The sequence below is a fragment of the Theropithecus gelada genome, chromosome 2, assembly GCF_003255815.1.
Source record: "Theropithecus gelada isolate Dixy chromosome 2, Tgel_1.0, whole genome shotgun sequence".
NCBI lineage: Eukaryota > Metazoa > Chordata > Mammalia > Primates > Cercopithecidae > Theropithecus > Theropithecus gelada.
Genome location: NC_037669.1, coordinates 95,694,771 through 95,707,884, shown reverse-complemented (window position 1 = coordinate 95,707,884; position 13,114 = coordinate 95,694,771). Strand labels below are relative to the sequence as shown.

Below are 13,114 nucleotides of genomic sequence, written 5' to 3'. Positions count from 1 at the left end.
TACAATACCCAGAAGTCGTAAAAGATTGACTGCATGGCAAAAAACACTTTAAGCAAAGTCACATGGCACATATAGTCACAAAGACACTTGACAAACTGAGAAAAATTTGCAGCTGCCATTGTAAACAGAGGACTAATTTTCCTGTGATAAAAGTGTGTACAAATTAACAAGACCCAATACCTCAATAGAAACATGAGCAAAATATATGAATAGTTACTTCAAAAAATATACAAGTGACTCAATGTATTAATTCATTCAAAATGGAAGTTAAAAATTTGGCAAAGAGCACACAACTTTCAGAACCGTATTGGTGAAAGTGAGGAAAGGCACCATACAACTGTTTTTGATGGAGGTATAAATTATAAATTGGTACACTCCTAATGAGGTCAAATTGGTAGTATCAGAATTATACATGCATATACATTTTGACTCAGCAATTCTGTTTCAAGGAATTTTTCTTATATATGCCTACACACATCCAAACTGATTTATGCCCAGGATTATTCATGATAATATTGTTGGTAATAAGAAATGGTTGAAAACTACCCAAACAAACCATCAGTGCTGGCATGAATAAATTATGATACATCTATGCATCCATAAAAATGTGGAGAAGGACTGTGTATTGACAGGAAATATCTCTAAGACATGGTATTATTGAGAAGAGGAAAATGTAGCATGTCATTCATGGTGTCCTACCATTTGTGAAAATAAGGGAACTAGATAACGATATATGTACACACACATATGCAGAAATAACTGGAAAGATAAGAAGCTAACGGAGAAGGAAACTTTACACAGTATTCATTTTATAATTTTAAATTTTGAACCAAGCGAATATATTACTATTTTTAAAAATAAGGAAAAATGTAAAACCTTTTTAATGCTTAAATGTAAGTAAAACTGCTGCACTTACAGGACAGGATCATCTCCTCAGAATACTGCCTCTCAAGAGCAGTAGTTAGAATTTAACTTCTGTTTACCTCTCTGCTCTACTCCTACACTCTTGCCTCTGAAGTTCACTTTCCTTCTCTGGTCTTCCTTCACAGAGTTATGTGTCCTCCCTTGCTTTTGAAAATAGAGTTTCTTTCTTCCTGGAATGGTTTTCCTCATAGTCCAATGATCCTTTTATTTTTCCTTAAAAGCCCAGTCCAAAATTACCTTTCATGGCTGGGTGCAGTGGCTCACGCCTGTAATCCCAGCACTTTGGGAGGCTGAGGCGGGCAGATCACGAGGTTAAGAAATTGAGACCATCCTGGCCAACATTGCGAAACCCCATCTCTACCAAAAATACAAAAATTACCTGGGCATGGTGGTGCGAGCCTGTAGTCCCAGCTGCCTGGGAGGCTGAGACAGGAAAATTGCTTGAACCCATGAAGCAGAGGTTGCTTTGAGCCGGGATCACGCCACTGTACTCCAGCCTGGGTGAGAGAGTGAGACTCCATCTCAAAAAAAAAAAAAAATTTCCTTTCATGAATCCTTTCTGTAGTTTTATGTTCTCCTATTACTTGTACTTAAACATTATATTGAAATTATGTTTATATTTCTGACTCCCCTATTTGTTATAAGCAAGCTGTCTTTAAGGCTCTATGTGTTCAAATAAAGAGGATGCTTTCATATGCTTTCTGATGGTGATGTAACTATTATAACCTTAAAAGCTTAAAAATGTTTGTACCCTTTAGCCCAACAATTTTCTCCTAAGAGTTTATCCTGAAGAAATAAGCAGAGATGTAACTAAAAATTTGTTAGCAAGGATAGCCATTGTGACCTTATTAATAATTAGGGAAAGTTAGAATTAATCTATGATAATTAAATTGTGATAAGGACATAGTTCAGAATAATAGCAGTGATTGTTTTCTGGTTTTGTGTGTTTTCTGGTTTTATAAATTTTTGGTTTTATAATTAGAAAAATGTGTTCTTTCTAAAGAACAGATGACTTCTAGAGAGCAAGTCTAAGTTCTGTATAATAAAACCTTATTCATATTTATCCATCTATGGGACTAGATGTGAAAGGAAAAGAAAAAATGGGAAATTTATCCAAATATTTTGATTAACAGAATGAACAATTTTCAGAGAATTAAAGGCATATAAAGCAAAACTACACAGAACTTAATTCATCCTTTCTTTGTTAATTGAGGAGGTAGTTAGGATTTTATCTCATATGTATCATGATTAATGATTACTTGTTAACTCTGCGGAACACAGGAAAGAGTGCTAGTTACGGAAGGGTAATAAGTAACATTTAAACCCATATACCAGGCACTGTTCAAAAACTTGAAATGTATTATACATCAAATTCTCATCACAACCCCAAGAGGTAGGGACTGTTACTATCCCTATTTTACAGGTTAAGAAACTAAGGTTCAGAAGTGAGGTACTTGTTCTGGGTTGCACAGGAGTAGTCAGGTGCTCACTGTTAGAGTGGTAAAGAGTCTATTGTAATTAGATGAAGGGATCCTATGAATAAAGACCAAAGGAAGTTCATATGTTTGGTTTCAGCAGTCGTGCAGGTAATATGAGTGTTTGTGTCCCAGAGCCTTAGGCAGGGGGTTTCTGTCAGAGGAAGCACTCTCTAGAACCTGGAACCTTGTACTGACAAAGGTTCTCTCTATTACGGGGAGCTGACTGGGGCCTGTAAAGCTCAGTTGTTTCTCTGGGCTAACTTTAACAATGATTTCTTGAGATCTTGTAGATGATACTCTCCAAGCTCTAAGGAAGAAGTCAAGCATTAAGGAGACCTGGACTGGAGAGGAGCCTTTTTCAAAAAACAACAATGACAAGAGAAAATTGGGGCCACAATGCTCTGAGACAAGAGGGCCTTGTGAAGGGGAAGGATGATACCTGGAAATGGGGAACCAGCTTCCAAGGAAGCAGCTCCTCTGTTTGGGAGACCTCCCACCTACACTTTAGACAATTACGTTACCATGAGACATCTGGACCCCAGGAGGCCCTGAGCCGGCTCAGGGAACTCTGTCGCCGGTGGCTGAGACCAGAAGCACGCACCAAGGCACAGATCCTGGAGCTGCTGGTGCTGGAGCAGTTTCTGAGCATCCTGCCTGGGGAGATTCGGACCTGGGTACAGCTCCATCACCCTGGAAGTGGCGAGGAGGCTGTGGCCCTGGTAGAGGAGCTGCAGAAAGACCTTGATGGACCAGCAATACAAGTGAGAAAGGCAGAGAGGGGCGATGGGTGTTGGGATGAGAGGAAGGAAAGAATTGAGGCTGGGCTAGAGGGTGATCCTGTGATTTTCATTAAAAATTAATAGCACACTAGCAACCCTAACGATAATTAAAGCAGGCCCATGAGTATTCAGACCATAGAATATGTCTGTAGAGAAACGGGTTTATGTTGAGGTCTTTGGGTCCAACTCAGAAGCAGCATAAAAACATTGACTCTGTTTTGTCCCCTGGGTAATACTTGCTAATGCTGAGTTTGGATCAAGAACCTGAAGAAGAAATGTTGAAAAGTTTTTCCCTAAACAGAAGCCTATGTATTGTTTCTATAATTCTGTTTGGAATGGTAATGAACACCTAGAGTATAAAAGGCAATAGCAGGCCAGGCACAGTGGCTCATGTCTGTAATCCCAGCACTTTGGGAGGCTGAAGTGGGAGGATCACTTGAGGCCAGGAGTTCAAGACCAGCCTGGACAACATGGGAAGACCCCATCTCTACAAAAAAATTAAAAATTAGCCAGTATTGGCGAGTGCCTGAACTCCCAGCTACTTAGAAGGCTGAGGTGGGAGGATCACTTGAACCCAGGAGGTTGAGGCAGCAGTGAGCTATGATTATACCATTGCCCTCCAGCCTGGGTGATAGAGTGAGATCGTGTCTTTAAATACATACATACATACATAAAATGGCAGTAGTATAACAAGAATGAAGCTTTCCAAATCTTGGTAAGATCTCTTGTGTGCCCTACTAGGGATCTGCAAGCCAAGGGACTGCGCTAAGATATTTGCTTCTGATAAGATTTATATCCTTGACCATTAGATTGGAATCTTAATATAGCATCTCATGTGTGTGAGATTTCTTTCTGTACATCTGTAGCTCACTAAAAACATTTCTGTATAAGACATCTGAATCATAACCCAAACTTGGGTGTGGCACTAAGGATGGGCCTGTTTGTTTTAATCATAATGTGGAAAATTTTAGAGCTATATATTTCATTGCAAATTACTAATACATCGTCATTTGAGAGAGAAGGAAACTGAGGCAGACGTCTAGCTGGCCTCAAAACCCAAGTGCCTTGGTGCCAATTTTAGTGTTAGTTGTATTTGAGCACAAAGGGTTAGGTAAAGGGGTCAATAAGCAGATGGTAAATAAGTAGAAGAGATGTGACTGAAGTCCAGTCTAAAACTAAGTCTGAAGCTAAAATCCATGCTCTTAATTACTGCTTATTACTTCCCATTCCCTCCTTAACCCACACCCAGGTCTGGCTTCTGTTCCCACCGTTCTGTACAGTCTCCTCTGGGAGAGGTCACCAGTGCCATGAGTGGGGCTCGAGGGCAGCTCCATTGTTCTCAATGCAAAGCTTTACTGCTGTTTTGATGCTCCATACTTGAGGTGGGTCTCTCTGATCTCACAGGTCTAGATTGTGGGCAGAAAGAGGTCCACAGTGCTTAGGTGAGTCCATTTTCTTAAGGAACAAGAAGAACCACCTTATTTTACTTGTTTCCAGGTTCCAGTCCTTGTCCAGGATCAGGACACTCTCCAGAAGGCGGTGAGTGCCCCAGGAACAACACTTCCTCCTGTACTTCCTGGCAGCCACATAGCAGCTGAAATTTGCCCGCATCCTCCTACTGACCTAGTGGCATTCAACCTCCAGGATCCTCAGCATGGTATTTACTCAGTGCTCTGGGCTTTGGGCTGTTCCAGGACCCTTTCTGTGGCTCATCCCCCTACTTCTGGGAAGTTGCTTCCTCTGCTACCCTGTCTAGGAATCTCTTACAGTGCCAATTTCTTTCTGCTGTTCCTGCTGTTCTCTTTTTCTTTCTTGGGCCCCTCTGATCTTGTATCCACTCTTTTTGTTTGTTTGTTTGTTTGTTTTTTTGAGACGGAGTTTCGCTCTGTCGCCCAGGCTGGAGTGCAATGGCGCGATCTCAATCTTGATCTCGGCTCACTGCAACCTCTGCCTCCCAGGTTCAAGCCATTCTCCTGCCTCAGCCTCCCGAGTAGCTGGGACTACAGGCACGCACCACCACGCCCAGCTAATTTTTTTGTATTTTTAATAGAGACAGGGTTTCACCATGTTTGCCAGGATAGTCTCAATCTCTTGACCTCGTGATCCTCCTGCCTCGGCTTCCCAAAGTGCTGGGATTACAGACGTGAGCCACTGCGCCCAGCCTTGTATCCATTCTTATTCCTACTCTTTTTGTTATTCCACCTCTGCAAGTGGGGGTCACTCAGAAAAAGTTTGTAGGTCCCATATGCAGCTGTTTCTCCTTCCTCAGATTCTCCTGCCCCTGAAGCTTCTGCCCTTTCCCAGGAAGAGAACCCAAGAAATCAGTTAATGGCACTTATGCTCCTAACAGCCCAGCCCCAGGTAAGGTTTGCATCCTCTTTCCTTCCCAACTGCACAGCCTAACTGGCTGAAGTGCCCTCTCTCATCCTTGTCCTTCGATGTCCAGTCAGTTCCCATTTCTAAATCAAGGTCTGTGCTATTGGAAGACAGACTTTACATGTGATCTCCTTATGTCTCCCTGATGTCTATTGTGCACTCACGGCCTCACAGTGTATTCCTTCACCAGAAGTGAAGGGAACCTTTCCACAGGCAACTTCGTGGGCATTGGTAATCTCACACACACCTGTTATTTCAGGAGTTGGTGATGTTCGAGGAGGTGTCAGTATGCTTCACTTCAGAGGAATGGGCATGTCTGGGCCCAATCCAGAGGGCCTTGTACTGGGATGTGATGCTGGAGAATTATGGAAATGTGACCTCTCTAGGTAAGGACTCTTCTTTCTGTGATGCTTACCTTTATTTTCCCTTTATTTGTTTTCTGATTATAAAAGTAGCATATACTTATTTTGGAAAACACCAAATATTACAAAGAAGAAAAAAAACCTTCCTTAACATCGCTATTTCCAGATAACTATTATCATTTTGATATATTACCTTTTTTTTCTATATTCTGTTTTTTCTATATGTTTGAGGGATTTTTTACATTGTTCAAATGTGTGTGTTTGTGTGTCTGTGTACAGTTTGATAGCTTGCTTTCCTTGTGTGTGTTCTCACATGTTACAAACTCTTTGCAGTTATTATCTATATTGGCTATATGATTTGTACCATAATTCAGTCAGCCATTTCCTTATTTTGAATAATTGCTATAATAATCATCTGTCTCTGTGCCTAAGGCCTTCTAAAATGTTTTATTATTTTTAGAGGTACAATTACTGGGCATAAGTGTTTGAATGGCTTTAAGGCTCTTGCTTCATATTGCCAAATTCCTTTCTGTAGCGATCCCTGTTCTCTCTGTTCTTAGCAGTAATGTATAAGAACACTCCTTTTGCTCTGCCTTCATTTGTACTGAGTAATCCCACAATTCTAAATTGTTGCTAATATAATTTTAAAATTATATATTCTAAAATAGATTTATTTGATAAATAATAAAAGAATATTTTAAAAATTTTTGTTAGCCATTTTTGCTTCCAGCAAACATTAAATACCTATCGTGGTACAGCTGTGAAAATGATGTGATTCTGCCCTTAAATAGCTTACGATGGTTTAGGAGTTTATTACAGGAATATTAAATATGCAAGGCAGAGTAAAATAATTGGTACAAGAGTGGCATAAAACTGGAAATGCAGAAAACAGGGCAATAAGTTTCATTCCTGGGGATTAGGAAAGGCCATAAAAGAGGTAGCATTTATACTAGAACTTGAAGAAAAGTGTAGAATTCTGTTTGGAGAAATCAACATTCAGAATTGGGTAATCAGTCACAGGAACTAATTTTGACTGAAATACAGATTTAAAGTATCAGTTTAAATGGCTGCAGAGTATTGCATGGTCTGTGTATCATGCTTTACTTTGACAGCTTTATGATTCTGAATGTTTCTATTCAAGAACATTACATAACATTCCATTTTTTCTGTACTGCCTTTGTATGTGTCAGGCATGTTTTAAAATCGTCTAGATCTTGCATATATCTGGTAATATTTATTCTTTGGAATTGGAGTCTTTTCTGATATTTTCTAATTGTCATTTGCATATATGAAAGTACTGGTTTTTTGTATATTAATTTTGTACCTAGCAACTTTATTATTTTATTGTCTTTAATAATTTATACTGTATATTTTCACACTTTTGAGACTGTATCCTTTAGTATCTCAGCAGTGGCAGTGGTGGGTCAAACAGTCTGTAGATTTTATACTTTGATACATATTCGCAAATTATTTTCTACCAATGATACTTGAATTAAACTCCCGCAGAAAGAGCACACAGGAAAGCCAATTTCCCCTGGATATGCTCATGATTTGGTCAGTCTTTTAATTAAATCTTTGCTAGGTAGATAAAGAATACCATCTTTTGTTTGTTTGTTTTTCATGTTTTCATTATTAGTGTGATTGAAGTCTCTTCATATGTTTACTCGTCATTTTACTCCTATTCATACACTTGCTATATATAGAACTACTGCTAATGCTTTGCCAGTTGTTGCATATGTTTTTCCCATTTGTTTGCCTTTCAATATTATTAATTTTTTTTTAAGCCTTAGAAAACCTTTTATGTTGTCAAACTTAGGAGTATTTTCCTGTGTGGTCTTACTGGTCTTTTTCCTCATAAAATTATTTTTTAAACCCACCTGTATTTTCTTTTTTTTTTTTTTTTTGAGATGGAGTTTCACTTGTTGGCCAGGCTGTAGTGCAATGGCACGATCTCAGCTCACTGCAACCTCTGCCTCCTGGGTTAAAGCGATTATCCTGCCTCAGCCTCCCAAGTAGCGGAGATTACAGGTGCGCACTACCACACCCAGCTAATTTTTATATTTTTAGTAGAGACAGGGTTTCTTTAGGTTGGCCAGGCTGGTCTCAAACTCCTGACCTCAGGTGATACGCCTGCCTCGGCCTCCCAAAGTGCTGGGATTATAGGCATGAACCACCGTGCTCAGCTAATTTTTGTATTTTTAGTAGAGACAGGGTTTTGCCATGTTGGCCAGGCTGGTCTTAAACTCCTGACCTCAGGTGATCCACCTGCCTCAGCCTCCCAAAGTGCTGGGATTACAGGCGTGAGCCACCGTGCCCAGCTGTATTTTCTTAAGATATTTTTATCATTTTATTTTGATATTTAAGCTTTAATCCATCTTGATATTTATCAATTTATCTTGATATATTGAATGACATAGACATCTCGTGGAGGGGTTTTGTTGTTTTTTGAGATGGCAGTCTCACTACGCTGCCCAGGCTGGCCTCAAACTCTTGGCCTCAAGCAAACCTCCCACCCTAGCCTCCCAAGTAGCTGGGACTCTAGGTATGCACCACCCTCCTAGCTTGTTTTTTAACCCAAGTGGCTTTCAGTAGTTCCAAAGGTATTTATTCGGTAATCAATCTTTTCTAAAAATTTTAAAATAGACTATATGGATTAATTGGCTAATTTTATGAAACATACTCACTGTGGACCCATACCTCATGCTGTACACTAAAATAAATTCCAGATAGGTCTAAGAGTTAAACTAAAAAAAAAAAAAATAAAATAATGTAGTTGCTTGATTATTCCAGCTCTTTGAAGAAAAAGAAAAGAAAAAGAAACTTGAACGTACTTTAATAAATTTTTTTAAAAAGCGTGCACTTCAATGTTGGGGCTTTGGGCAAGCTGATGCCCAGTGTTTATTTCCACTGACTTAGTAACTCTGATTTGAGGGGATACATTAAAGAAATGGTTCAAAAAGAGGAAATAAAAGTCATATGTCTGCTTTCTACCTCTATAGATTTGTGTATTTGAAACATTTCATATAAATGGAATCATGCAATATGTGGTCATTTGTGATTGGCTTCCTTTACTTAGCATAGTGTTTTAAGGCTCATCCATGTTGTATCAGGTATCAGTTCTTTATTCCTTTTTATTGCCAGATATTCCATTGAATGGATATATCTCCATTTATCAGTTGATGAACACTTAGGTACTTCCACTTTTGGTCCATTATGAATAATGCTGCTGTGAACATTTGTGTACAATTTTTTGTGTGGATATAAGTTTTCATTTCTACCTAGGAGTAGAATTGCTAGGTCTTATGATAACTCTGTATTTAATCATTTGAGGAACTTCCAGACTGTTTTCCAAAGCAATTGCACCATTTTACACTCCTACCAGCAGTGTATAAGGGTTCCAGTTTCTCTACATCATCCCTAACACTTGATATTATCTGTCTTTTTTATTTTAACTATCCTAGTGGGTTTGAAACGATATCTCACTGTGGTTTTGATGTGCATTTCCCCGATGGTTAGTGATGTTGAGCAACTTTTTATGTTCTTATTGACTATATGTATGTCTTTGGAGAAAACTGTCTATTCACATTCTTTGTCTATATTTTAACTGGGTTATGTGTCTTTTTATTACTAAGTTGTAAGAGTTCTTTATATATTCCATATATAAGTCCCTTAACAGATATATGACTTATAAATATATTCTCCCATTCTGTGGGGCCTTGCCCTGTTGCCCAGGCTGGAGTGTAGTGGTGCGATCATAGCTTATTGCAGCCTTGAACTCCTGGGCTCAAGTGATCCTCTCACCTCAGCCTCCTGAGTAGCTGGGATTACAAATGCACCCCATCAGCCTGGCTAATTTTAAAATTTTTTGTAGAGACAGAATCTTACTGTGTTGCCCAAGCTGGTCTTGAACTCCTGGCCTCAAGCGATCTTCCTGCCTCAGCCTCCCCAAGTGCTGGCATTATAGGCATGAGCCACTGGGCCTGGTGACTTTTCCCTTACTTGATGGTATCCTTTCAAGGACAAAGTCATTAATTTTGATGAGTTCCAGTTTGTTTGTTTTTTTTCTTTTGTTGCTTCTGCTTTTGGTGTCCTATTTAAGAAATCGTCACTAATCAAGGGCCGGGAAGATTTATGTCTATGTTTTCTTTTAAGTTTTAGCTCTTACATTTCAGTCTTTTATCCATTTTGAGTTAATTTTTGTATATAGTATGAGATAAGGATCCATCTTCATTCTTTTGCATATGGCACCATTTATCCCAGGCACCATTTGTTGAAAAGACTGTGCTTTCCCTATTGCATTGTTTTGGCACCCTTTTAAAAAAAACCAGTTGATTATAAATATGAGGGTTTATTTCTAAAGTCTCAATTCTAGTCCTTTGATCTATATGTCTACCCTTATGTCAGTATCACCCTCTCTTACTATTTTGGCTTCATAGTACATTTTGAAATAAAAACGTGTGAGTCCTCCAATTATGTTCTTTTTCAAGATTGTTTTAGCTACTCTAGGTCTCTTGACTTTCCATCTAATTTTGATATCAGCTGGTCAATATCTTTGAAGAAACAAGCTGAGATTTTGATGGGGATTGCAATGAATCTGTAGATCAATTTGAGGAGTACTGCCATTTATTAATGTTAAATCTTTTAATCTTTGAACATGAGGTTTCTTTCCATTTATTTAAGCCGTGAGCTTCTTTCAATAATGTTTTGTAGTTTTCAGAATATAAGTTTTTCACTTCTTTTGTTAAATTTATCCTGATCTTGTTTCTGAGACTATTATTAATGTTTTATTAATTTCCTTTGTGGATTATTTAATACTAATGGATAGAAATACCTTTTTTTTTTTTTTTTAAGTGAGATGGGATTTTATACGTTTCTGAGGCTGACCTTGAGCTCCTGGGCTCAAGCATTCCTCAGCCTAAACCTACTGAGTAGCTGGGACTACAGGTGTCTGCCACCATGTCAGACTGATTTTTATATGTTGAGCTTGTATCCTGCAATCTTGCTGTACTTATTTATTAGTTTTAATAGTTTTTTAGTGATTTCTAAGGATTGTCTATATGCAAGATTTTGTCATCTGCAAATAGAGATAATTTTACTTCTTCCTTTACAATCTGGATGCCTTTTCTTTCTTTCTCTTACGTAATTGATCTGGCTAGAACCTCCAGTACATGTTGACTAGAAGTGGCAAGAGCAGATAGCCTTTTCTTGTTCTCAGAGAGAACCCATTCAGTCTTCCACCATGAAATATAATTTATTTTAATTTTTTTCAACAGGGTCTTACTCTGTTGCCCAGGCTAAAGTGCAGTGGCGTGATCACGGCTCACTACATCCTCAACTTCCTGGGCTGAAGTAATCCTCCTAATCCTCTTATCTCAGCCTCCCACATATCTGGGACCACAGGCACACACCAAGCTAATTATTTGTTTTTATTTTTATTTTATTTTTTTCTGTAGAGACAGTGGCTCACCATGTTCCCCAAGCTGGTCTCAAACTCTCGGCCTCAAGTGATCCACCTACCTTGGCTCGCCAAAGCACTGGGATTACAGGCATGAGCCACTGTGCCTGGCCAGAAATCCCTTTCTATTCCTACTTTGTTGAGTGTTTTTATCACTATGGAGTGTTTTATCTATTGACATGATGATGTGGTTTTTGTTTTTCATTTTGTTGATATGGTGTATTACATTAATTGGTTTCCTAGTATTATACCAACATTATTTTCCTGTGATAAATCTCACCTGGTCATGGTGTATAATTCTTTTTATGTCCTGCTAGATTTGGTTAGTTAGCATTTTGTTGAGGATTTTTATGTTTGTATTCATAAGCTATATTTATCTATAGTTCTCTTTTTTGTGATGGTTATGTCTGGTTTTGCTATCAGGGCAATACCAGCTTCATAGAATTCGTTGGGAAATGTTTCTGTTTATTGGAAGAATTTGTGAAGAAATGGTATCCTTTTAAGGTTTGGTAGAATTTGCCAGTGAAGCAACCTGGGCCTGGGCTTTTTGTGTGTGGGCAGGAGGTGGCGGTAATTTTTTTTTTTTTAAATTACTGATTCAGTTTCTTTCCCTGCTGTAGACCTACTCAGATTTTCCTTTTTTTCTTGAGTCAGTTTTAGTAGTTTGTGGCTTTCTAGGAATTTGCCTATTTCTTCTAAGTTGTCTTAATTTATTGGCACAGTATCATTGGTAGTATCGTTTATACTCCTTTTTATTTTTTTAAGATCAATGTTAATGTCCAGAGAGTGACTTTAGAGCTTAGTTTTAAAGGGTATAGGTACGGGATTGGATGGTGACTTGGAAAGAGGAAGAGCAATTCAGGAAGAGGAAAGGACACGGGCAGTGATAGGCAAGAAATGACATGTTTGGGCAGCTGCATGTAGTTCACTGTGGCTACAGTCTAGGGGCGTAAGAGGTACTGACATTAATAGATACCAGAAAAATAGGCAGTGGGTGAAGATATCCCTTTGACTCCACTGGTTATTTCTGCTTTGTCCTGTAGGCAATGAAGAGTTAGGTGTTTTGAGCAGGTAAGTGACATGATCAAATTTACATATTGGAAAGATCATTGACAGAAGGTACGCATGAATTGGAGCAGATGGAAGGTGGGGAGTGTTAGAGGTAGGAAAGCCTGTGTCTTTTTCTTGCAGGCTTCATTCACCAAACTTTATGGAAAGTAACCAGCTCCCTCTATCATTCTGACATTTTTCTACAAAGTCTTAAAAAGCTCAAGAGGCCCATATATTAAATAGTTTAACCAGCTAATTAGCTACTGATATAAGAGTTCCTAATTTCTTAACCATTTTCCATCTCAGTTTAACTACTTGTAACACTTCATTTCCTTAAAGCTTGTTTCATTATATAGAAGCAGCTCCCCCTCTCCACCAGCATTCTTCTTGTCTTTGTTTTTCGTTTGTTTTGTTCTTGTTTTGTTTTGTTTTGAGATGGAGTCTTGCTCTGTCACCCAGGCTGGAATGCAGTGGTGTGATCTCGACTCACTGCAACCTCCACCTCCCCGGTTCAAGTGATTCTCCTGCCTCAGCCTCCTGAGTAGCTGGGATTACAGGTGTGCACTACCACGCCCAGCCAATTTTTGTATTTTTAGTAGAGACAGGGTTTCACCATGTTGGCCAGGCTGTTCTCAAACTCCTGACCTTAAGTGATCCGCCCTCCTCAGCCTCCCAGAGTACTGGAATTAC

The 13,114-nt window shown here is 38.9% G+C and overlaps 1 protein-coding gene across 11 annotated transcripts in view; it reads left to right on the top strand.

Moving 5' to 3' along the window:
* The window catches only part of LOC112619021 (zinc finger protein 197), a 56,180-nt gene that overhangs the window by 34,925 nt on the left and 8,141 nt on the right, over positions 1-13,114 (top strand). For 4 of the 11 annotated variants that reach the window (XM_025376779.1, XM_025376771.1, XM_025376777.1 and 1 more), the window contains 4 exons: positions 2,693-3,163; positions 4,679-4,838; positions 5,451-5,542; positions 5,817-5,943. In XM_025376779.1, coding sequence (XP_025232564.1) covers positions 2,774-3,163; positions 4,679-4,838; positions 5,451-5,542; positions 5,817-5,943 — 769 coding nt within the window. In that variant the 5' untranslated portion in view covers positions 2,693-2,773. Of the gene's footprint in view, positions 1-2,683; positions 3,164-4,430; positions 4,564-4,678; positions 4,839-5,450; positions 5,543-5,816; positions 5,944-13,114 lie in introns of all 11 variants that reach the window. The other 7 variants (XM_025376780.1, XM_025376773.1, XM_025376778.1 and 4 more) reach the window with 3 other exon arrangements.